Here is a 25,359-nt window from a genome sequence, read left to right on the forward strand (position 1 = left end):
TTCATTTTTCCCTTACAATGTTAGTTTACTATTTCATGTTAGCACATGTGAATAAAATTTACTCTTAAATATATTACTTTAATCCCATTGCCATTTAGGTGTCTTACCTAGGCAATTATATTTTCAAACAGATGCCAGGCACTTCTGTGACCAGGTGCAAAAATGGGAGAAATCATCTCTAGGAGTAGAAAGAAAACTCCAGAAAAAGGAACTTTTAAGACTAAAAAGATAAAAGTATTTCTTGTCAAAGTCCCAACTCAATAAAATTCCAATGCCTTTTAAGGCACGAATTAGTTTGAAATCTTTACAGATTATAAAGTAAAAAGACACTGCCTGGAGTACTCGAAGTAAAAAAAGGGGGGGGGTTTAATAAAGAGTTCACCTCCCTCCCTTAAAGTAAAGGCCTTTGTGTGTTGGTATGTTACCAAACAAGATGGCATTTAAAATCAAATATCTGTTTATCAAAACCAGTGTCCCTCATTTTCCTCCTCCTGACTGTCTAGATAGAGGAGGGCAACCTTCTTCTCGTCCGAAATCACTGACCTCTGGTCTACCATCCTCTGCAGCTGCACCGTCTTATCAAATTCAGCCTGCTCCTTGCCCCTTTCCCCAGGGGCCTGGTGTCTGTCCCCAGCAGAGCCCTGAAAGCTCACGCCGGCTGCCAGGTCATTCCTACTGCTGGCATCTCTCCAAGCACCAGGCTCAGACACACTAGGAGCTTCTGCTTCCGTCCCTGCAGGGAAGAGGACTCTGGCCTCTTGTGTCCAGCGGGGAGTCGCCTCTACGTTACTCACGTCCATCTGAAAGGTAAACGAAGTTTCTTTGGGCCCCAGGGCAACGTGCCTTAGTGTTCTGCCACTGTCTGCAACCTCGCCTACTTCAGGGGAGTCTACCGAACCAGCAAGTGCAAAGGTTTTGGAAATGGGTCCATGGAAGACAATGTGTTCAGAGGTCTTGGCTTCTGCGGGACCCAGCTGAATATGCCTAAAGGATCTGCTCACACCTGATGTCACTTCATTCCCTGACATGTCTCCTGTACTAGCTTCCTGGGGAGACTCCGAAACGGCCCTTTGGAAGGTGCTCTTTTCAGTCACAAGGATGTTCCGACCCACAGTGTAACTGCTGGCGGCCAGGGTCTCGTCTGCCGTGCCCTCTCTGTGGGTGCTGCTTTCTGAGTCGCTAAATTCCAAGGGCGGGGGAACGATCGGCTCGGTGGCTTGATGCCTCTGAGGCCCGATGGTGACATGCCTGATGGACGTGCCGTCCCCTGACCACGCTTCCATGAGCACAGAAGCTTCCCTGACGCCCAACTCCACTGTGCCTGAGAGGGGGGCTGTGAGCTGGGTCTGCTCACTGAGCCCCTCCCGGGTGCCTAATTGAAGGTGCTTTATGGAAGTCTGGGTGCCCGCTGACTCTTCTGCTTGAGAAGAGTCACCCGCCTTCCCCACCCCAGAAACGGGGGCCTGAAAAATAATTTCCCTCTGAGCATAAAACTGTTGGGAGCCAAATGGGCTGTGCCTCCCAAATCTGGGAGGCTCTGTGGGTAGCTCTGCAGGGCCAGGTTCTTCTGTGCCGCCAGCCTTGGGACGGGCGGCATCAGGCCCTGGGAATATGACTTCTGTGGACACTGGGCTCTGACGGGCACCCAACGTAATGAGCCTGGCAGACCGGCTGGCTCCTGCTGAGCCCTCTGCCCAACTTGCCTGGCCCTCTGCACTTACCTCCACCGCCTGGGCGGCACGGCCTTCGGCCAAGACCTGCTCAGTCCTCCACATTCCAGGGGATGCTATCTGGACGCGCCCCCCAGACTGGCTGACGTCCTCCAGCACATGAGCATGGACAAAGCCCGTGGGGCTGGTGACTTCCACGGTGGCCGACACAGGGCCCGGGGGCGAGGCCAGGCCCGCGTCGGCCTCCCCCGCAGAGGAGCTGTATAGCTCCTGGGTGGCCCAGCGCCTGAAGCCGTGGCCGGCCTCCGCCTCCGGGCTGCCCGGGCCTGGGCTGCGCCGCCGCGCCAGGCTGTCTCGCACCACCGACTCCACGGCCTTCTCGATCTCCCCCGCTTCGTCCTTGCTCAGCTCCTCCAGGTCTAACTGGTCAGCGTCCACCGTCTGTGAGAGGTTGACTTCGGCCACTAGGGTCACGGCCCCGCTGCCCGCGCTCTGGACTTTCTTCACGTCAAACGAAACACCCGCAGGCCCGCCCTGGCCCTCTCTGGTGAGGGCAGACAGCTCTTCCTTCATGCGCTCTGGAAGGTTCTCCTCCAGCTGCTCGATCACCTCCACCAGCTGGTGCCTGGGCTCCTTAGAGCCTTCCTTAATGGATGTGTGGAACTCATGGGGTATTTTGATTTCCTTCTCAATGACTATGGGCTTGGCATGAAACTCACCACTTCTAGTTTGTTCTTTCCAGGGAGAAGATGCCGTGTCCCCCTCCAGAGACACTTCTGGAACATCCACCGGCTTCAAGACCTTCTCTCCCGGAACGTCATCCCTCCGCACTCTTCTCCGAGACCCCGGCACGATCTCATCCTGCCAGGAGTACCTGATGGTGGATTCCTCTTCAATGTGGATCTGCCCATACACGGAGCCTTCTTCTCGCTCGGGGGCCCCAGGGTGTTCGTCCGGAGTCGACACAAAGTAACTCTGCTCTCCCTCCAAGTCACCTGCCTCCGTCACTTCTTCCACGTGAGTTACGCTCTCCTGGGGCCTCCTGGCCTCCTGACCTGCGTCCCCTGAGCACGTGACATCTGATTCCCCGTAAACCGCCTCCTCTCTCTCCTCAACAAGCCCCCTGGAGCTCGGAGACACATCATCGACCTCCTCCACTTTGAACGGGGTAGAAAACTCATCTTCCTTCTCGCTGCTGACATAGCTCATGGGCTCTTCGATGATCTCCACGTTGACAACTTTTGCTCGCCCTTCTCTCCCCTTCAGACCGAGACGGATCACGTCTCCGATCAAACGCTCCGCCGATTTTCCTTTCAGCTCCACCTCTTTAGCATCCTTGCTTAACAGGTAGTCCAAGCCGGCTTCATCCGAAATGTCGATCTCTTCAGTCAGTTTCGACTCCACGACTATCTCAGTCTTTGCTTTTCTGTCACCGGGAACTTCTTTCCTGTCCACATAAGTGACTTTTGTGTCTGGAAAAGACTCAGCGGACGCTTCTGCCTCAGGAGAGTGGGTAAACTGCTTCAGGATACTGGAAACGATGTTCTCAGCTATGGTTTCAGTCATGGAACCGCCTTTCAGAGAGGCTGTGGTGTCGCTGGCGCCCAGCGTAAACCCAGCCTCTCTGGTTTCCACCCCTCCCCCTGTCCCGTCACCAGCATCCTCCTTTAGGGGTGTCTGGAGACCCTGGGGGGCCACCTTTGCTGTGCTGTCCTGGGACACCTCTAGCCTGATCGGTATCTCTCTCCCCTTCACACTTTCCTCCTTCAGCGACTCCTTCTCTCTGGCCTTTTCCCTCATCTGCTCGCTTTCTCTCTTTCTTGCTTCTTTATCTAACTTTGTCAGTTCTTCCCACCTTAAGTTTCTCTCCTCTGAAGCCTTCTCTTTGGAATCGAACATTTTCTCTTCTCGCTTTGTTTGAATGGTTCCTGGTCTGTTTCTCTCCTGCTCCTTTGTGGCTTTAGCTTCCGTTTTCTTTCCCCAAATGACGGTCCTCTCGTTTGACCACGTGCCCTCGGAAGCGGCTGCCGCCGGCTTGGCCCGGCGTTCTTGGTAGGGCTCTGCGGAAGCGGCGGACTCTTTGGCTGAACTAGCGGGTGGAGCCTTTGTTCCTTCGGTTCTTGGCCTCTCAGGGAGTGTTTTCAGTTGAGCTTCAGTATTTCTTAAAAGACCGGGGGTTGGAGAGAACGTTCTGAAGTTGGTCTGACCGCTGGCAGTTTTCTGGTAAGCGTTCTCCTGCCAGGCAGTGGTGAAGGAAGAGTATCCGGAGCCCAGCACGTCTCTTCTGGCATCGCTCCCGACGGGTGTCTGAGAACGCGGCGCCAGGCTCTGCCGGAAGCTCGCAGGAGGTGCTTTTTGCCTTGGAAACAGATTTCTCTCATTTTCTTTCTGTAATACTGAGGTGGTATATTGATAGGACTTGTCTCTGAATTCTGTAGAAATTGAACAGTACATTAAATTGATAGTCATCATTACTTTTTTTCATCTTAAAAGCATCACCATAGATCAGATCTTATCCCGTCATAATATATACCATTACCACAGAAGGGTCATTATAAATGAGATATGTTGGGTTCCCAAATTACTTTTTCCGGTAGTTTAAAGAATCCCAGGACAATAAGATACAGCTCTACAAATGCTTCCACACAACACTTTTCTCCAATTACTGATCTTAAAATACTCATCCATCTTAAATGTATCAAACGTGATCATAAAGCATGGCAGCTTGTCCCAGCGAGGCTAGGGCTGTGTTTATGTGGCAGAAATCTCACAGTTTGGAATCCTTCATTTCCACTTTGTTGAAGTAACTTTATTTACTGATGAGCAGAGAAGAGCTTCATAATTACCAAAGATAAAGTATATAACCATTAAACATTGAATGGTATTACCCCACCACCTTTTACTATGCTCTTTTTTTTTCCTTCACTGATTTCCATGTTGGGTCAACAAATACTGAAGAATTTAACTTTTTTTTAAACTTCCTGATTTCTTCGACTTTCATACTTTTTTCCTTTTTTCAAACATCTCATTTGAAAAGCCGCCAAAGCAGGAAGCCAGCCAGTCATCACTACTACAATCTGTCTTAATGGGAGGCTGTCTGTGGGGCTTCCTGCTTTGCTCTGGCCCATCCACAGAGATGCTACCCTTGGGGATGCCCACACCCCCCAGGGTAACTGCTCTAGGGGTGGCCGCTGGTGGTAGGAATGTAGCCTGGCCGGCAGGACTATCTACCCTGGGGGTACCCCCTCATGCCTACCCACACCCATCTGCTGATCTGGATAGAGCCTTCTCATCCTCTGGGTCTCCCCACTGCAGCCAACCAGCTTCCTCTCAAATTCAAAAGCAAACTTGCTGGACATTATCTAAGACCAAATTCCATCCAATCACAGATGACTGGAACCAAAATTATTCTGAACCCAGTGACCTGTCATCCTGTGAAGTATCTAACCTGGGATGTTGCTTTTGAAAAATAAAGATGGAGGGTGTTTTTTCTTTTTTTTTTAATCTACCACCTATACAGATTGGCTGTTATAATCAAGCACTCTCCTGACAGTGGTAACCAACACATACATGTATGCCCAACGCACCATGATTCTGAACATGACAATACTCACGGAGCTGAACTACAGAGTAGGGTGTACACCCAACACATTGTACCTAATGGACTCTGGCCTCGCTTAAGAAAGCAAGCTCTTAAAGGTTGTACAGGTCCAGGGAAGTTTTCTTTTTCTTAGTTATCCTGCAGCTTCTCTGGGTCTTTCTAATGAACACTAACTCTCTAATAGTCGGTTCTGCAGCCACAGGAAGTTTGGGCTTTGTGCTGCATCTTTTGGCCTGGACAGAGGTCAACCTCAGGGCACTAGCTGACATTGCTGCTCGCATCGCCCTGAGCTGCCCATGCGGACACAGGCTGGTAGAACCGGTATAATCCTTTTACCTCTGATCGCGACTTCCAGTGCTGAGCCTGCTGGACAAAGGAATACCTCCCTGGGCCTGTGTGAAGGCTGTACGTCTTTGCTCTGTAAAGGGTGTTCCCTCCAAAGGGTATGATGAGCAAATCCATCTCTACCTTCTCACTGGCTCTCCATCAGCCCTCTCCTCCCTCATCAAGTTGGGTAGGAAGAACCCTCAAAACACTAGCTAGATGAAAATGAGTTAATGAAGCCCTTTCCTATACAATTTCATTTGCATATTATTGAAACTGTGTATGCGCGTGTGTGTGTGTGTGTGTGTGTGCATGTGCACACACGCATGTGTGTTTAATCACTCAGTCATGTCTGACTCTTTGTGACCATTTGGACTGTAGCCCACGAGGCGCCTCTGTCCATGAGATTTCCCAGGCAAGAATACTGGAGTAAGTTGCCATTTCCTTCTCCAGGGGATCTTCCCAACCCAGGGATCAAACCCACGCCTCCCATGTCTCCTGCATTGCAGGCAGATTCTTTATCCTGAGCCATTGAAACTAAAGTAAATTCTATTTGGTGCTTGACAGGTACGAATGACAGTTATCTGAAAACTCTTATCTAACCCCAACTCTTCCAGATAAATGATACTTTACTCTTTATCCATAGAATAAACCTGTGCAGATGGACACCATCTTAACGTTAAATGATAAGCTTCCCTTATATTTACCTTGTGGCATGTTTTCAATGCACTCGACGATCAATATCTCCGGATTACTCTCTCCTTCCAGTAAGGCTCTGTAAAAATTATTTTTAAAAAGCTCATTAGGAAATAGAAGATGAGAAGTACCTCTGTAAGCTGTGGATCGGGTCGATGACAGTCTGGCGCAGGGTCACGGGTCTGCAGATGCCACAGGGCGAGCAAGACCACGCCAGACCTGGCTCGAGAGCACCCATCAGCCAAATGAACAAAGGGGCCGGGCCTCCAGATGGACTGGAGAGCCAAGGCCTTCTAGAAAGGCCCTCCAAACCCAGGGCAAGAAGGAGGAGGAGACATAGGGATGTGGACCCAGGAGGGGAGGCCGGGGACCTGGCTTTCCTGGGAAGTGGGGAGGGGCCCATGCCTGGCAGACCACCCAGGGCCACAGAGCCCCAGAACAGTTACTACTACCCCACCAGGGTCTCCCTGGAGTCAGAGGTCAGGGGTTAACTAGCAGCAGAGGAAGGGCTGACATCTGTCTGTAAATAAGGCAGTCAGGCTGCACGTGTACTTTTCAAACTGCGTTCCATGGGGACATCTTAGAGATGAAAACAATAGAGGAGAGATGGAAGGGGCAGACAGAAAAGGAGAAAGAGCTTCAGCCGCCGCCTCCACCACAGCCCCCAGGGATCATTTCCAGGCGGCATCCAGTTACCTCCTCTGATAAAAATGGCAAAATGCACTAGACTCAGGGGTTTCTTTGACCATGTCTAACTCCAAAAGTCTAAAACTGCCATAGAGTATTCATTGTTATCCACATCTAGGACTCGAAGCCCTGAAGAGAGAGCAGATGCAGGCCTCAGGGCCTCTGTGCTCCACGGTGGGTCAGCCAGACCCAGGGCCCCGAGACCCTAGGATGCGGGCTGCTACCGGCACAACAGTTGTTCAGTTGCCAGGGCAACGTGTGAGGTCACCAACGTCAGTTCCAAGAAATACACTGCATAGGGCAAAGGGCAAGCAGAAGTGGAGCCCACTTGAAATGCTGACTGATCACTGACAGCCGAGCAGTCAAACACGGGAGGGCCGCCAGCGGGGACTCTGGGGTCAGGCAGAGCAGTGCCAAGTCCTGTTTCCACGGACTCAAAGGCGGTGATTCCCACACACGCGAGAGCCCCGTGGGCGGCTGGAAGAGGGCAGGAGCCCCCCACTCCACAGCCTAAGGAGAAGCAGAGACAAGGGCGAGGAGTTCCAGTCCAGCTGTGCACAGGAGGGTTCGTCCAACGCCCCGGGCTGCGCTCATAGCCCCGTGCTCCACACCCGGAGAGCCAGGAAACCGGACACCAGCCCGCTAATCCCACACCCTCCTGACCAGGCGTGTTGGGTTCCCCAAACACAAATAGAAAATGCCGAGGTCCCTACAGGATAAAAAGGCACACGCTGACGGGAAAGTCAGCCTGTGGGGGGTGTACCTGGGATGGCACCAGCAGGAAAGGTAGTGTCCTATAGCCAAGGGGCCACAGAGGGTGCCGAAAAGCCAAGTCCTATTTCAGCTCTTCCCTCCACCTGCTCAGGAGGAAGCCTCGGGTACCACAGGGTGCTCTCACTGGCTGCTCACGGCAGGCAGAAAGGGCCTGCAGGGTGTCCCGGCCAGCAAAGAACAGATGACAGGTGGGCAGGGTGCTCAGGATAAAGACGCCCCTGCAGGAAAAACACCTTCCTTCTCCTTCATAGGGCCATGGCTTTGTTCCTCTTTCAGGGAAAAGCCAACTCATCACCAGACTTCTAGAGTGCAGGACCCTAAGTTGGGTACTGCGGTTCCTAGGAGGGGCACCAGACCTCGAGGGGTGATAGGGCCCCAACACTCCCACCCCCAAGGCCTTTGCCAGACCTAAGACAGGCACTCTAAGCAGGCTTCGACCCTGCCGTCTGTCTCACCAAGACCTGGCAATCCCACACTGGGCCGATGGCGCGTATGGTGGCCGACGGCGACCAGACCGGCAGAGACTGGGGCCTGGGCCCTCCTCCCTGCAAGCCGCCTGGGCCTCCCTGCAGGGGTAGAGACGGCGCCGTCTCACACACACTGTCGATCGAACCCGCAGACAGAGCCTCCAGACCACACTAATGAAAGCACAGCCAACATCGTTTGTGATTTCAGTCACAAGGCCCCAACGGGAAAGGAAACCCCCTGAGGACTCAGGCCCATGGCGACACCCCTCCCAACAGCTGGCCCGACCGGCGGGTGTCACCTTGTCCCCCCGGCTGCCCAGCACGGGCCTCACAAGCGGGGCCGCTGGTGCTGAACCCACGCCTCCGTGAAGTCCCCCAGACACGTGGCGCCCCGCCTCCGTGAAGTCCCCCAGACACGCGGTGCCCCGCCTGCGTGAAGCCCCCCCAGACACGCGGCGCCCCGCCTGCGTGAAGCCCCCCAGAAACGCGGCGTCGCGCCTGCATGAAGCCCTAGACACGCGGTGCCCCGCCTCCGTGAACCCCGCCAGACACGCGGCGCCCCGCCTCCAGCTGCCCACAGAACTACAGCAGAGGCAGACCCAAAACCGCAGGGCGAAAAAAAAAAAAAAAAACCGCAGGGCGAGGCCACGAAGGGTCGGTCCCCTCAAAAGCTTTCAAAGGAACAGTTTTTAAGGAATAGACTCGTACAGCTTTAAGAAGCAGGTCAAGCATTCTCCGGTTATTTTGGGAGCGGAGGAATAAAGCTGCTCAGAGCCACCGTGCTGCTGAGAGATGCCAACCGCCTGAATCATGGGCTATTACTGAGCGTTTCATAAGGCCCTCAGGTTGGCAGCCTCGAGGGGAAGGAAAACAAGCAAAAGTGTGCGGGAAAACCAGGTCGGCGGCCTCCTTGAGGCCGCTGAGCCAGGCCCAGGGGTGGAAGCAGCACTGATGCGGGGCCCGGCACTGACAGACCCCCACGGGGGCTGACCGTGGTCCCCGGCTGGGCAGCGAACCTGCAGACAGCCAAGGGCACGCCCACCAGGCAGGGAGAAGAGTCCGGGAGGCAGAAGCTGTTTCCAGAAGCAGCCTTAGGGGGAGCCTGCCCGGTCCTGGTGGAGAGATGGTTCCCCAGGCGCTTCCTGACAAAGAACACGTGGGCGGGGCGGGGGGGGGGGAACGGGGGAGGGGAGCGGCTGGGAGAAGGTGCTTCCCTGCGCCCCCAGCTCCAAAGAGGCTAGGGGACGGCCTGCCACTCTAGATGGGGACTGGGGACCAGAGGGTAAGGGAGGAGAGGGGGGCGGAAGTCCTTCTGTAGGGCCGGCATCGCCATCGGAGTTGGAAAGGTCTGCCCCTGGCACAGGCGGGTCAAAGACCAGAAGCAGGCAGCGGTGCCAGGTGCCTCTGGTCATTGCCTCTGCGATCGGGATGAATGCACTCGTGGAAAGTTTGTCAAATCCAGAGACAGGAAAAAAAAAAAAGCGGACGCAAAAGACAAGATTAGGAATAAAGCAGAGAAGAGAAAGCACAGGCCATGGTGAGCAGAGAAACTTCCAGAATCAGGTTGTCTGGATTCAAACCCTGCCAACTTCCTAGTCCTGTGACTCCGGCAAGCTGCTCAACCCTCTGTGGCTCAGTTTCCGCATTTCTGAAACAGGGAGCATTGTCTGTGGTGCTAATTTAACAGGGAACAGGTTTATGGTGCTAATTAATAAAGTGACTAGAAAGTTCTCGCAACAATGGTTGTCACAGAACACGCGCTCAGTAATGGTCAGCCATCATCGTCACCTACATCATTTTCTACTGGTCTCAGAAAAAAGTTGATTTTCCATTAACAAAAATAATTCAAGAAGGGAAGAGATTCTGGAGTACCTAAAATCACCGTTAACTGAGGGCTAATTCATTTACACAGTGATGTGGGGCTAACGACCAGCTGCATCCGTTGATCCTTGATCCTAATTGTCTATCCTTAAAACTACAAGATTTTATTAACTTCAGATTTTTCACCTAATAGGCAGATAAGTCTCAGCGTTACACATTTTTATAAGTTTTCCCAAAGCCGGATTCAACTTTTAAAATAACAAAATGTATTTCTCCAAGAACTTGAGAATTTCCAAGAAATGTTTTCCTTTGAACAAATACATAAAAAGTTATAGGTGGTCTTAAAAATAATGGAGCGACCAGAAACATCATTAAAATGATAAAATTACCAACATTAGGCACCATCTGTATTGTAAACCTAGACACTGGATATTCTCAGTTAAAACCCACCGCATCTGCCCACTGCGATCAGATAAAGGGGCTTCTGTATGTACATCCTCCCCCAACACAGACACATCAACACAAAGACCCTAAAGGACTTTGCCATGAAGTCCCCAGACAGGAAATCTTTGCACTATACTTCAGTATCTGGCCAGGCAAGACTACTTTAGTATTTCTCATCTGAGAAATCCTTTGGCCCTGCTCTCCATTTTTCCAGGGGAAACTTAGAACTGTTATACTCTCCACTCCCAAAACATAAAAAACAAAGCCTCTTTGTAAATTCTAATGGAGATTTCATCATCTGTACCCCAGATCAGAAATCCAAGAGGGGCCCCTGCTGACCCTCAGTTTTGTCCTTTCTGGACTCAGCTTACTCTGGGTAGTTCTGTATCTTTTGTTTCAATTTTGACTATCTTCACCCCCCCCAATATGTTTTCTAACAGCCTACTCCTAATGATGGGGTTCTGTCCTCTTTTGGTGTGGGGGGTGGGGAGGGGGGATTCTCTATTTTTCAACTGTGTTCCTACAAATTCTCAATCTGTAGCTTGTAGGCCTGATCTTGATGTCAGCAGCGAGGGGCTCAGGACATGGTGGGTTCTGAATACTGTCGTATTCCTATTCCCCTTTCCCTACCCTTCAAGGCCCAAATCAAATCCCACAAACCTTGAAAAGCTCTCAGGCTACCTTGGCCTAAAGCTCACCATTCCTTCTCTGAACCATCGGTACCAGACCCTATCACCAGCGGGAACCCATGTGCAGTATTTTCTTGGAACCTGCATTCTATTAACATCTTTGACTTTTCACCGAAGCACACGTCTCCTTCTTCCCGTGACACCCCCTCACCTCCCACCTCCCTCTCTTCTGCGTATGACATTCAAACGTCTGCCATCCTCCAAGACCCAGATCAATGTCACCTCCCTCGAGAAACCTCCCCTGATTCTCACAACTCCCTTCTGACTCCAGAAGCCCTGCACTTGGGGACGTGTCTTATGTCCCGCAGTGTAGGAGGCTACCTCTGTCCACGTGGCCTTATCCTCAGCACCCGGCCACACCCTTGTGACCCCCACTAAGCAGGCATCATACCCTGCATGAGGACCATCTCCAGAGCAGCCTGAGTGCACAGACCCCAGCTCACAAAACACAGCTTCACGGGCGAGGTTCTTACCCACCCATGACACGTGCTCCTCCGTGGACAGCCCCTAAAACCAAGCTGCCCAAATGCTTGGCCTTGCTACAGACACGTTAGCTCAGTCCTCAGGTCCTTGCTTCGGCTGCCCCCTCAGCCCAAAAGGCCCTTTCCTCATGGTCTCTTCCTGGCTGCCCTCCCTGCAAGACTCAGAACTGCCTCTTCCAGGAAGCCCGCTCTGCATGCTCCACAAGCCCCTCGCTAGGTCTGCCCGTTCTTTGTCCTGTCCTCCAGCCTGCTGGGTGACAGGCTTAGAGCTTTCTGGATGCCCCTGGGGGGCTCTGCAGACAGCGATGTGGGCACAGGTCACCTGGGATCCTGTGACAGGAAACTTTGATCAGGGCGGGCGCAAGACATCCCAGAAGCCTGAGAGGCCGAGTGACGCCAACACTGTGGGCCTGCAGGCCTGCGTGAGCAGGGCTCCGGAACAGAGCTTCTCTGCCCTGGGGGCACCTGGCAACCACCCCTGCAGCTGAAGCACGACCACAACTGGGCCCACCTGGCGCCAGGTAACAGGAACATCTAGGACTGGGCCCAGGAGCCGCCGCTTCATCAGCCTCTCTGGGTGACGCCCTTGTGCAGATGCAGCCGAGAACCAAGCCCTTGCCTGTTTCTGAGCATCTCCCCACCATCACTCAGCCCCTCGTAAACAAACATTCCCCCTTCAGGAAAAACCTCGAGTGATGGTAGACAAGCATCTCCAGGCAGACCAGCACCAGGCAGACGAGAGCGAGCGCAGCCATGCCCACCTGCCTCCTCTGCACCCCCTTCTCCTGGCAGCCTTGGCCCAGCCCGGCCCAGGGGCTCCTGCCCACCGTCACCAGCCACGTGGGGCAAAGGGCTCGTTCTCGGTACACCTGCCAGGCCAGGCTCTCCCTGGACACCGACTGACCAACTTGGCTTTGGTGAAATCCTCCAGCCTTGGACTCTGAGGTTTATTTTGTTTTAATTTTATTATTTTATTAAATTTTAGTATTTGTATGTTAGCCGCTCAATCGTGTCTGACGCTTTGCGACCCCATGGACTATTGGACTGTAGCCCGCCAGGCTCCTCTGTCCCTGGGACTCTCCAGGCAAGAATCCTGGAGTGGGTTGCCATTTCTTCCTCCAGAGGGTCTTCCCAACCCAGGGATCGAACCCAGGTCAGGTTTCAGGCAGATTCTTTTACCACTGAACCACCAGGAAGGCTATAAACTATAAGCTTATATCTATTAATTATGCATTACACCATTGTTATTATTTTATCGTTTCTTCTTCACGGTGAAGGTTACTGGAAAGGGTCGGACACCTGGGTTTGGAAGGGTTCACGGCACTTGAGAGCTAGCCTCCACACAGCGCAGTCTGCCGCGCTGGGCCGCTCTCTCAGCTTCCCGGAGACCAGCCCGCCCCTCCCGTGGGAAGCGTGTGGTGGGGTGACGGCTGATGAGCAGCCAGTGCTGGGGGGCGGCCGCTGCGGGGAACAGTCCAGCCGTGAGGGGGAGCAATGCTGGCTGCAGCCATTGCCCACCTCAGCCCCCTGGGGCGGTGAGCAGCCGTGCGGCACAAGCCCCTGCACCATGGTCCCTGCCACCCTCCAGGAGGCAGCGGAGGGAAGGTCAACCTCCCAGGGATGGCGAGTCAAGGTTCATAAAGACCAAACGGGCGCTCGTGAAGAGGAGTTTTCAGACCTGAGCTCAGAATTTGGGCAGGAGCACAAAGTACTGAGAGAATCACATGAGACACAACAAGGATTTATCTTCAGGACACTTAGCAGTGATGGGAAATGCCAGGCTCTGGGCTGCTACAAAGGAGCGGGTCAGATTCAGCTGCCTGCATGCCCTCCAGGTCTGCAGGCACTCCGGTCTCAGTGCTGAGCCCTGGGGGCTGGCGGCAGTTCTAACCACAGGGCAGGGCTCCCCATCCCCGCCAAGCTCACCTGGCCTTCAGAAAGGCACAGTGACTTAAGTCACCTGCTGCTGGGAAGGACTGATGCCTCCTACACTCCTAGGAGTTGGCTACGTCAGTCCCTAATGGGTGAGAAAAACAAATGCCCAGCCACAGACAGGAGTGAACTCTGTCCCTGCAGATGTGAGCGAAGAAAGTTCAACCACCACCAAGAGAAAAGCTAAAAACACACTAAGCCTTGAGGAAAGCTGAGCTGGGAGGGTTGCCCTGACCTCTCAAGCAAGAGGCCCGCCTGTACACGCTGACTTCCCACAACAGGGAAGTGGGGACAGGACGCAAAACCCCAGAAAGATGAGGCGTAAAGTCAGAGTCTCTGGACTCCAACCCAGAGGACTTTTACAGGAAGGAAACAGGAAGATCCAACACACTCTGTAGAGAAAAAACTCCCTCAAAACCAGGCCTCGCCTAACACGGCACAGGTGTGGGTTATCTAGGCAGCCCGGCGTCTGCCCTGGAAGGCTGGGCCTCCCGCCCCATCTCAGCCCGTGGGACTCAGGGAAGCCGACACCTCCGAGCACTCTGTTCCCCGGGCCAAGGGCAGGCACCGGGCCCAGCAGAGCCAGAGGGGCCCCGAGAGTCCTGCCTGGAAAGGAGCCCCTCCTCTGCCCACGAGTGTGGGGGCTGCAGGGACGAGAGCCTGCAGCCGCTAGGGCCCTCCTGCCATGGCGGGGCAGAGCAAGGCAGGGGCCAGAGACACAGGGCCAGACCGCCAGCAGCGCCACCCGGGCACCGAACCCGCCGTGCCGAGCGGACAGCTTATCAGTTCTGTGAGGAACAAGAGCCTCCTTTGACTTGAGCCAGTCTGAGAAGGGATTCTGTCACTAACAAGTGACAAAAATCCTAATTAATGCTTCCTTCCCCAAAAACAAAGCCCAACAATTTTGATGTTTTCCTTCTTAGTAAAGTTTAGCTTATCTCACTCAGCATGTGTTTGAACAGCTTGCCGATCTGATTTTGCAGTCGCTCACCCCATGAGGTTTCCGAGGAGAACGTGCGCAGATGGACCTTGGCAAGCACAGACCGGCAAGTGTTGCCTCTGCCCTCCCCGGTACCCTGATCCCCACCAGCTTGGCCCCGGAACCATCGATTCAGGTGGAGGGTCCGTGCCCCTGGGCAGGCCTGGCCTCTTAGTGGCCCCTGTGGGTCCAGCCCAGGGCCTGCCCGACAGCCTGCTCCCTCTTCACCGATGGTAACATGAGCCCTGGCCAAAGGCTGGCTCAGGCAGGTCTTCCGGAGAGTGAAGAATCAGTGAGGCTGGCCCCAGGCTCCAATGTGGACGCCCAGCTTACACTTGTAGGAAAGAAAGCTACTTTTAGACGCACATCAAAGCAGCCAGGTCACTCTGATGTTCAGAGTGAGGGTAAGATCAGGAGACCCCACCGACAGCCCCCAGGGCGTGCTGATCTGGGCTGGGCTCCATCCCGGCTGCGTGCCCCAGCCCAGGAAGAGGCGGGGGTAGACCTCGGTCCCCTCCTCCCCCCTCCAGGTCTAACTTGCCCATCTGCTGACGATGATGGCACTGACCACCAGGCCTCCTGGGATCAGCCGTGGCCAAGGCTCCAAAGCTCACCCACACCCACGACTGATTCACACTCACAGCAACCAGGAGTGAGGGGGCATCGAGTCCACTTTACATGCCTTGGTGGGTACGGCACAGGCCCCGCACCAGCCTGGATGCCTGCTTCTAGACCCTTCCTTCACGTGCAAAAGGGGTGCATGGCGTCCACCACCTGAAGGGTGACACAGTGAGCAGCCTCAAAGGACTTAGCACTGCATCGGGCAGGCAGTAAGGGCTCAGTAACCAGTCATCTCACAAGTGGGGAGCCTGGGTCCCTAAAAGTCCTTCCACTGTAAGCATCTGTGATCTGGGCCCTCCAGTCCAGTCCTCATTGCTTAGGAAAGCTGCAAGCGGTGAGAGGTGCCACCTCGGCCAGAGATGGCTCATCCCTGGGGGCAGGAGGTGGGCAGTGAGGGAAAGCACCACTCTGTGACCCACAGGTCATGCCAGGGACACAGGGCCACGGCCTCCACCCCTCTGAGGGCTCCGTGACTGGTTCATCTGGGTCGATCGAATTCAAGTCAACATCTTCATAAACAAAGCCAGGCACCTGGAGCTCCCTGCTGATCTTTAGGCAGAGACAAGTTTCTTGAAGGATAAACCCCGGAGACAGAATCAGAGCCCCGGGGTTTGATGCAACTGCACAAAAACCGGCAGATGGACTCAGACTTTCTGGGTCCGAGTCCTGGTCCTCTCCTTTCTAGGTCTGTAACTAACACGGTACCTAATCCCTAGGATCCAGGGAGCTGGCGTGTGTAGAGCTCTTCACTGGTTCCCTAGACACGCAAAGGGCAGGCAAGGGGGCAAAACGCAGCTACTCCCAGCGCCAGGGGGTGCCCGCTCTGTGATCTGAGTGGGACCCTGCCCCCCTCCCCGCTCTGGCCCTGGACACCTGGCTTGGCAACCCTGGGGGCTGCTCCCTGCCGTGACAAAGACACCGCCACTGCACGGAGCCTGCAGGGCTTTAAAGTGCTCAGTGCAGCGCCCTTACCTGTAGGTTGCCACCTCCAGGCTGAGGCCAGTCTTCACCTGCACGAGATCCTGGTAGTCCCGCAGCCGGTCGGCCATGGCCAAGGTGAGGGCTGCCTTCTCATCCTCCAGGTAGGCGATCTCTCTCTAAAGAGAACAGAAGTTTTGGGGATCAGGGGGCTGGAGCTCTGCGGCGTCCAACACAGAAAGAGATGAAAAATTTCCAGATTTATTAAAAACACAGTCATTGCGAGGATGATTTTTAAATATTGTATTTCTCCCACCTGGAAAATTTTTGTTTTTTTTTTTAATCACTTAAGGAAGATGTGATTAGCACACAGAATTTTCTGTTCACACTCCCTAATAATAATGAAAGCTTGTAAAGCATTTCTACACCTTAGACATCAGTCAGCATAAGTAAATACACTGACGCTGGCCAAGTAAGATGCTTTTCAAAATAAGCCAAGACTAGAAAGCAGGGATTTTACTATATTTAAAACAGAAGTCACTCAGATCTGAAACAGAATTTCCCCCACACTCAGAATTTCCCCAGTTATATAAGCTGATACAGACTTCTTTGCTTCACCTAGACAAGCTACTTTAAAATCATCTGGGAGAAAAGTTACATTAATGAGACAAGAAAATATTCAGGGCATAAATGTCAAGAGTCAGACCTGGATATAAACCTTTATGACTGTTCTCATAGCACATGGTTAATAAGAGCTCCCGGGCACGTGTCCACACTGTCCCCACAGCAGTTCCACTCCCGCAGGGTTAACTGCATCTGTCCATGTCCCGCTGGCTGGGCGACACCGCAGGGCGCCGCCTGCTGCCTCCTGCACGCCCCACTCCCCTGCCTCCCCCCATCCCCACCCCCGTCTCTAGAAAAATGTCCTTTACATACGAGTCATACAACACACAACTGGTGAACTGGATTTAAAATGAAATGACCAAGAGAATATTACCTTCCTCAAAATGTACCAGTTTAAATCGACAATATATTTTAATAAACACAATGGTTTCATTTATACCATTTCCCAGTTCTGCACTACTCTGCATTAACAGTTTTACATAGCATTTTATAGTTATGCTGGGGAATAATTAGCTGAACAAATACTTAGAACTTTGAGTAAGTCCACATACTTTAACTTCTGGTTTGCAAGTATTTCTGTATACAATTAACTAAAAAGCTTACATTCTTAGACAATTGTCTTTGTGGAATTTAAAAATTGTAAGACTATCGGGAGAAGGAAATCTATTTTCATTTATCACATAATCCCTCCATCAAAGGCCCCTGGCAACATGCTGACCGTCTACAATCAATAGTGTCTACGAAACTAAGGAGTGAATGCAACTAAGGCCTCACACTGGATTTACCACCTAAAAAGAAGCATGATCAGCATGTAAATAATTCTGCTTCTCACAGCAGTTCTACACATCTAAACTAATAATTGCTGTTATGTTCTTTTTGTCTACATAAAGTATTTTAAAAATAAAAACTGAAGCTACTTCGCTTTGAAAGCGAAGGAGTAATTTTAAAGCAAAGCAGTAAATTTAAGAAGTGCTAGGTAGTATCTGAGGGTGGATAAGTGTAAACACCCTCCAAAACTGGCATTATAAATAAAGAGGTTCATCAAAGCAGACCATTGGCCAGTCTTAAGTGACAGCTACCAGAATTTGGTCACGCATGACATTCACATATTCTGTAGTTAAGTCTCAGTGTTAAACCCCCATGTTCCCCCATTTTAGAGGAAGTATAAACTCAGGTACAAGGTTACAGTATGAAATGTTATGTAAACATATGAATCCTTCCTACTAGAGAAAATTCTACCTAAATATTAGAATTTGATGACACATAGTAATGTCTTTGCTGCTGCTGCTGCTAAGTCGCTTCAGTCGTGTCCAACTCTGTGTGACCCCATAGACGGCAGCCCACCAGGCTCCCCGTCCCTGGGATTCTCCAGGCAAGAACACTGGAGTGGGTTGCCATTTCCTTCTCCAATGCATGAAAGTGAAAAATGAAAGTGAAGTCGCTCAGTCGTGTCTGACTCTAGCGACCCCATGGACTGCAGCCTACCAGGCTCCTCCGCCCATGGGATTTTCTAGGCAAAAATACTGGAGTGGGGTGCCATTGCCTTCTCCGATGTCTTTGCAGAGAAGTTCAGTTATTGCTAAAATGCTTAGGAAAAGAACCAGACATAATCAGTTCTCTAACCACAAACCTCCTAGGCAAGTTAAGATCTCCCAGCCATGCCAAGGAGGTAGCACCAAGATTTTCTCCCTCCCAGGGGCCCAGAACAGTTCTGTACTGCACAAAATAGAGGAAAAATCAAACTGTTAAAGTTACAATAAGAGCAGTTCCAACCACATACCCCATGTGAGTCAAGTCTTCCTAAACTGTCAAAGGAAAACTCATTGACTTTTGGAAGCAGGAACGTAAGAATTACTGGCTCCCAGCAGTCTCCACAGGAATTGTATCCCATCCTGCTGATTGAATAAAGCGTCAGACTTGGCCTCCAGTTCTCCAGAAGTTTTCAGACCCTGGGCTAGGCCAAGGCACTTGAGCCTGACACACAGCAGCGAATTCTAACCCAGGCAGAGCAGTTTTGCCGAGTGACACAAGAGCTGGGGAAAAAGGTCACCTTTTCAGTTGCTATTTTAGAGAACTTCTGGGTGCCTCACAACGGATGATGAAATGCAAGCTACAGAAGGGAAAGCATGCTGCGCTCAGCGTCCAGAGAATTCCCTTTCTCTTCACCCAACGTGAGCGGCTCCTAGCTAAGCACATCACCCAGACACAAGAGGAAGAGCCTGCAAAAGTCACCTTGAATGGCGGAGCTCGAGGAAATTTAATACTATTCTCATTTAGATGCAAAAACTAAGTGTTAATAACAATGCATTGACTGGATGCTAAGTATTTGCAGTTCTGACCCAGGCCACATTCTGAACTCCAGGCTCATCATTTTATGTTATGAGAACAGGTGGCTATCTTGGAGGCATTTCAAACCCAACTCTGCTCTCCCACCCAAGCCCGCCTTCCTGTACCAACCCCGTTCCTCCAGCTCCTCTGGCCCCAAGCCCTGGAGAGGACCTGATTTCTCCCTCTCTCCCACCATATCCAATCCATCTGCAAAGCCTATGGGTTTCAACTTCAGGGTGAAGTCTGACCTCTGCCCTTCACTGCTGCCCATGGCCCAGTCCTCCAGCACCTCCTGTCTTGATGGCAAGGTCTTCAAAAGAGAGCGCCCTGCTCCCACCTGTGTGGTTGGAACTGCACTTATCTTAACTTACAGTCTGATTTTCCTCCTCTTATTTTGCGGGATGCAGAACTGTTCTGGGAGGGAGAGAATTTTTGTGTTACCTCTTTGGCATGGCTCGGAGATCTTGACCTGCTTAGCAGATTTGCAGTTAGAGCACTGAATGTGTAGGATATTTTTTTTCTAAGCATTTTAACAATAATTAAATTTCTCTGCTACAGTCCATGGGGTAACAAAGAGTTGGACACGACTGATGCGACTTAGCACGCACAAACTTCTTTGCTAGGAAGTCATGTGCAACACAGCAGCCAAGGAGACTCCTTGAAGACACAGGTCACCACTCTTCTCTGCACAGAGCCCTCCAGCGGCTTCCCACACGCTCAGAGCAGAAGCTCAGGGCCTGCGGTGGCCCCCTTCTCCTCCCCCACGTACCCTGGTCACACCCGCCCCTGAATACCGCACTGCTTCCACCTCCAGACCTGTGAGGTCAAGGACTTGTCCGTTGGGTCTGTTATGTTCCCTGCTGTACCCCGGGGACTTTAGAGGCCAGCCTGGCACACTACGTGCTCAATGTGGGCTAGTTTCATCACCCCTAGCTCACAGATGGGGAAACGGAGTCCCAAACATGGCAGAGCCAGAAATGAGACCCAAGCGGGGCAGCTAAACTGACTCCATTACAATCAAAAGAAAGTTCTGTCATTCACACCTCGGTGGTTGTGTAAGCTGTCCAGGGCCAGCCTCGAGGCTAAAAGCACACTTTCACAAGCCAAAATCTCTGTGTTTATGGGTAAGGCTGCTGTAAATCACAGATGTCTTCCAGTTTTTGCCTGAAGTCCCTTCCTGCAGACTGGGAGGCAGGGTTCAAGTCATCTGTGCTCAGTCGCTCAGTTGTGACCAACTCTTTGTGGCCCCATGAACTGTAGCCCGCCAGGCTCCCCTGTCCATGGAATTTTCCAGGCAAGAATACTGGAGTGGGTTGCCATTTCCTTCTCTAGGGGATCTTCTCAACCCAGGGATCAAACCCACATATCTTACATTTCCTGCATTGGCAGACGGATTCTTTACCACCACACCACCTGGGAAGCTTCAAGAAATCTGAACCATACAAAAATGCTGGGGACTTGGATGTCCGTTCATCAAACTTCTCTGGCAAATCTGAGGCAAGGGGCCTACCAGACAGGCCTAAGGCATGCAGGCCATCTGGGAAGGCCCACTTTTCCCAGAGAGGCCTGGTGAGCAGCTTCCCCCCTCGAGCTGCAGACGCAGCCCAGAGCCTGGATACTGTGTAGGGGTTCCTGCCTCCAAATAGGGGTTTCCATTAAACCATACGGGAAACAGAAGAAAATAAATGAATGACTTAACTCTAAAACTATTCTGACAGCAGCCAGCTGGAAGGGTCTGAAAGCATTTTAGAATTTTAGATTAACAGGCACCTCTATGCTAATCCTTAGGAAGAACAGGGATCATCACTTCTGAAAGCAAAATGAACACTGATTTAAAGTCCATTTTAACAGAACAGACAGAAGAGAGGGAATATTGCCCAGTGGTTAGTTGTTCAAGCAATGAAGCCGCAATCAAACCCAGGCTTAGCTATTTACTAACTGGGTGATCTATGGGCCTCAGTTTCATCATCTGCAAGGTGAGGCAAATACTGGTACCCACTTCCTAAGACTGGCATGAGGACTGAGAGTGAATACCCATGTGATGGGCTTCGTACCTGTGGTACCCGGCATCAGTTCAGTTCAGTCGCTCAGTCGTGTCCGACTCTTTGCGACCCCATGAATTGCAGCACGCCAGGCCTCCCTGTCCATCACCAACTCCCAGAGTTCACCCAAACCCATGTCCATCGAGTTGGTGATGCCATCCAGCCATCTCATCCTCTGTTGTCCTCTTTTCCTCCTGCCCCCAATCCCTCCCAGCATCAGAGACTTTTCCAATGAGTCAACTCTTCGCATGAGGTAGCCAAAGTACTGGAGTTTCAGCTTTAGCATCATTCAGCTAATTCTTAGTAATGAAACTTTTATTACAGTAAATTAGTTAAATCAGGTCTTATATTTTCAGTCTCCCCAGGGTAGCTTCTTTAGAATTTGAAAACATCAGGAGCTAGGGGTTAAATCATCAATACTCACTCTTAAACAAAATTTCTAGCATTTCTACACTCCTTAAAAATAAAACACTAATGCTTGGTGTTGAGAGTCTTTGGAATGCAACTTGAAATATGGTTGCTTTAAGCTAACTGATGAAAGATTCAGGGTATGGATAAGGAAATACACGGTACGATAAAGCCTGCAAGTCCTTATCAACATTTTCCTTCATCTTTATTTACTTTTAGTGGAATGAAGCAAATTCCAATAAGAAAGGTACTACTGGACAGGAGGGTGGGGTCCTGGTTCTGGGTCAGGTGTGACCCCAGGGAAGGGCCCTGGAGTCCCAGTGTCAAAGAAGGTAATCTGAACTGCATGTCAAGTGCCCACCTCTACTGGAATCAGAGGAACTCTGCTTCTGTTTCATATCTGGGGGCAAACTTAAAGAGTTAACAGGGAGCAAAAGGGTTCTGATGCTAAAAGGAACACTGAAACCAGAGCTTCCAGGTCCAAAATGAGCCCAGTGGGCTACGACTGCAAATGAATGGTGAGGACTGAGCCCACCGAACACGCCTCAAAGAAGGCTTTTCCAAACCTGCTTGCACAGCAGGGACTCTTGACGTGTAGCAGGGGTTCCCTACAAAGGAATTCAGTAGGCAGGGAGCTTGGCAGACACTTCCCTTTGGTTAAAAGCTCCGTGAAAGCCTATGTTAAAGATACTTTCTAGCTTTCACTCAACACAGAACATAGGGCCCTCTGGAATTGGTGTCCCTGGCCACCGTCACTGGAAAGGGAAGCGCTGTAGTGCAGAGTAAGTTCTGGAAACCAGCACACATTTTGCTAGTGCCTGTCCTCACCCCAGCTACAACCCTGGCAGGAGGCTTTTGCAAATCATGAGGCAAAGGCCTAAGAACCCACAATTCAAAAGACTAAATTCCAAACAACTGGGTACTGTTTCACTTCATGATTTGCCATCCAGACTCCAGCTCTTTGACAAGGGAAGCCCCAGGGCAGTGCTAAGGACCAGGGGCAATCAACAGATACCTGCTGATTAATCGTACCTATGACGTCACCACAGGCCCCTATGCCACAACTGCTTCCTTTACTTCTGTTTTTAAAAAGGCACAAAATCACTCCAACACAAATTGTTAACTTGAATCTATAAACAGTTTCCTTTCAGATATTTCTGAATTTGTGTGGATGACACACAAATTGTGTGGATGTGGTCTTAAACTGTCATCCTAAGAACTAACAACAGTTAGTAGGATTGGGAGGAGAAGGCAATGGCACCCCACTCCAGTACTCTTGCCTGGAAAATCCCATGGGCGGAGGAGCCTGGTGGGCTGCAGTCCATGGGGTCGCTAAGAGTCGAACACGGCTGAGCGACTTCACTTTCACTTTTCACTTTCATGCTTTGGAGAAGGAAATGGCAACCCACTCCAGTGTTCTTGCCTGGAGAATCCCAGGGACGGGGAGCCTGGTGGGCTGCCGTCTATGGGGTCACAGAGTCGGACACGACTGAAGTGACTTAGCATAGCATAGTAGGATTGGGGAATATTTTCAATTCTAGCGCAGTCTGGGGAGAACCGGGGCTAACCGCAGGACTGGGCTGGATGTACAGGTCATAAGCCAGCCACAGGCGTCACCTGTCAGTGTGAGAAGCCTGAGCTTCGCTTCTGTGGACGAGAAACTGTTTATAGTACCTGCACTTGTAATAACATCCTGCCAGAGACCTGCCTTAACCCAGCTTCTACCCAGAGATCTGGCATCAGCGTGTACTGTGAGGAAAACATCTCCGATCAAGTTCTTCTGTGTGTTAAGATCGCTGCCCCTCCCAAAAACAAACAAGGCAGCGGCGGCCCAGGGAGCCCCGACCAGCTGCTTCCCACAGGGAAACCATTCTGGCAAAATAAAAACCCGATTTGGAGACAATTTACGTTTTCCCCAGAGGCGTCCTAGTGTGCAACGGTGCTGCCACTTTGAAGGACTCACGATAAGGGCTTGGCATTGCCTAGAAACCTCGCAATGCTGGGGCCTGTCTGAGGAGGAAGGAGCTGTTACCTCTGGAAGTCACTTCGGGGGGCTTCCTGGTCGACTTTAAAGTGAATTTAGTCGGAGAAGGCAATGGCACCCCACTCCAGTACTCTTGCCTGGAAAATCCCATGGACGGAGGAGCCTGGCAGGCTGCAGTCCATGGGGTCGCTAAGAGTCGGACACGACTGAGCGACTTCACTTTCACTTTTCACTTTCATGCACTGGAGAAGGAAATGGCAACCCACTCCAGTGTTCTTGCCTGGAGAATCCCAGGGACGGGGGAGCCTGGTGGGCTGCCGTCTATGGGATCGCAGAGTCGGACACGACTGAAGCGACTTAGCAGCAGTAGCAGTCCTTGAAGTACAGGAAATAGCAAAGAGAACCTGGAGCCTAGGGAGTCATTAGCCAGGATGCACCCAGGCCAGCCGAGGGCTACAGAAACTGACAAGCGGAGCAGGACCCCGCCCCTGGGCACGAAGAGCCATCGCACCGCACTCTACATCCAGCGGGTGATCTTGAGGCCGCGCCGCGGAGTCGGGCGGTCCCTTCGGCGCCGGGGTCCCCAGGGGCACCCCCTGGGCCGGGCCCGCCCGGTGGGGACGCCGCGCCCGGCCTGAATGCGGCGCTGTCCGGGGACCCCCCACCCGCCGGGCGCCCGGGGCCGGAGCGGGGGCATTCCGGCTCACTGACCTGCCGCTCCTCGGCCTGCAGCTCGGACGCCTCGCGCACCCGCAGCAGCTCCTCCTCCAGCAGCGCCCGCAGCTGCTCCAGCTCGAGCACCTCGCGCCTCAGCGCCTCCGCCTCCTGCGCGCACAGCCGCGTCTCCTCCTCGGCCTCGCGCCGGCTCTCCCTGCCGCGCCGCAGCGCCTCCTCCAGCTCGCGCACCTCGTCTTCGTACCGCTGCACAGTCTCCCGCCAGGCCTCGGTCACCAGCAGCGCGCAATCTTCGTGCAGCTCCCGCAGGCGCGGCGGGGGCGCGGCAGGGCCGGCGACGCGGCCGCGGTAGCGCAGGGTCAGGCCGGCGGCGCGCGCGCGAAGCTCCCGCACATCGCGCTCGCGGGCCGCGTCCAGGCCGCGGCGTTCTGCCTGCAGGCGGCCCAGCAGCGCCTCGAGGGCGGCGCGCGCGGCCAGCTCCTCCTGCAGCTCGCGGCGCTGCGAGTCGAGCTCGGCGTCCAGGCGGCCGCGGGCGGCGCGCGCCTCCTCGCCCAGCAGCTGCAGCTCCCGCAGCTCGCGCCGCAGGGCGTCCCGCTCGCCCTGCGCCAGAGCCGTGGCCCAGCTCAGTTCGTCCAGCTGCCGCCGCAGGCCGCTCGCCTCCTCCGCGCAGCGGGCCTCCGCCTCGGCCCACAACCCCTCTTGGCCGCGCCGGCTGCGCAGCTCCTCCTCCAGGAGCAGGTTCTCGCGCTCCAGCTCCCGCACCCGGCACACGTAGTCATACAGCCGGGCGTTGAGCTCCTGCAGCTCGGCCTTCTCAGGACCCGTGTGAAGCCGCCAGGACAGCATCTTGCTGGGGTGCGGGGCTACCCCGGCCGCCTGCTTCCCTCCGAACCCGGTCTTGTCCCCTCCGCCGCGCCGCCCCGGCCCCGTCGCCGCTCCGGAGGCCCGCAGACTGGGGCGAGAGCCGGCGCGCCGCGGCTCCTGGTCCGCCCGGCGGGCGGGAGTGGGCGCGGCCTCCAGCCAATCAGGGCGCGGCTCGAGCGGGCACCGTGGCCGCGCGGCGCCCCCTGGCGGCACGATCGTGGCCCTGCGCGGTCGTCCCGCCCCGGGACAGTCCGGGAAACCGTGAGCGGGCTCGCAGAAGGGATGCCCAGGAGCTCAGGTCAGTGCAGCGGCTCAGTCGTGTCCGACTC

General features: G+C 53.2%; 1 protein-coding gene across 2 annotated transcripts; it reads right to left on the reverse strand.

The window, feature by feature from the left end:
• SYNM (synemin) lies at positions 1-25,129 on the reverse strand. Of its 2 annotated transcripts, XM_055556511.1 has the most exons (5): positions 24,203-25,129; positions 16,160-16,284; positions 6,303-6,370; positions 1,722-4,102; positions 1-800 (listed from the first exon to the last, which is right to left on the reverse strand). In XM_055556511.1, exons 1-5 carry the CDS (start codon positions 25,010-25,012, stop codon positions 462-464), a joined length of 3,723 nt encoding a protein of 1,240 aa, XP_055412486.1. In that variant the 5' UTR covers positions 25,013-25,129; the 3' UTR covers positions 1-461. The 2 variants fall into 2 exon arrangements, with proteins under 2 accessions (XP_055412486.1, XP_055412485.1); XM_055556510.1 differs by having other exon boundaries at positions 1-4,102.
• Positions 25,130-25,359: the final 230 nt, after the last annotated feature.

This window comes from Bubalus kerabau, chromosome 19 (assembly GCF_029407905.1).
Source record: "Bubalus kerabau isolate K-KA32 ecotype Philippines breed swamp buffalo chromosome 19, PCC_UOA_SB_1v2, whole genome shotgun sequence".
Classification (NCBI taxonomy): domain Eukaryota; kingdom Metazoa; phylum Chordata; class Mammalia; order Artiodactyla; family Bovidae; genus Bubalus; species Bubalus kerabau.

Coding starts and splice junctions, on each gene's coding strand:
- SYNM (XM_055556510.1), bottom strand. CDS start 25,012: ATGCTGTCCTGGCGGCTTCACACGGGTCCTGAGAAGGCCGAGCTGCAG. Junction 16,285..24,202: donor TGCAGGCCGAGGAGCGGCAG/GTCAGTGAGCCG, acceptor TGTTCTCTTTAG/AGAGAGATCGCCTACCTGGA. Junction 4,103..6,302: donor CATTGAAAACATGCCACAAG/GTAAATATAAGG, acceptor CAATTTCTACAG/AATTCAGAGACAAGTCCTAT.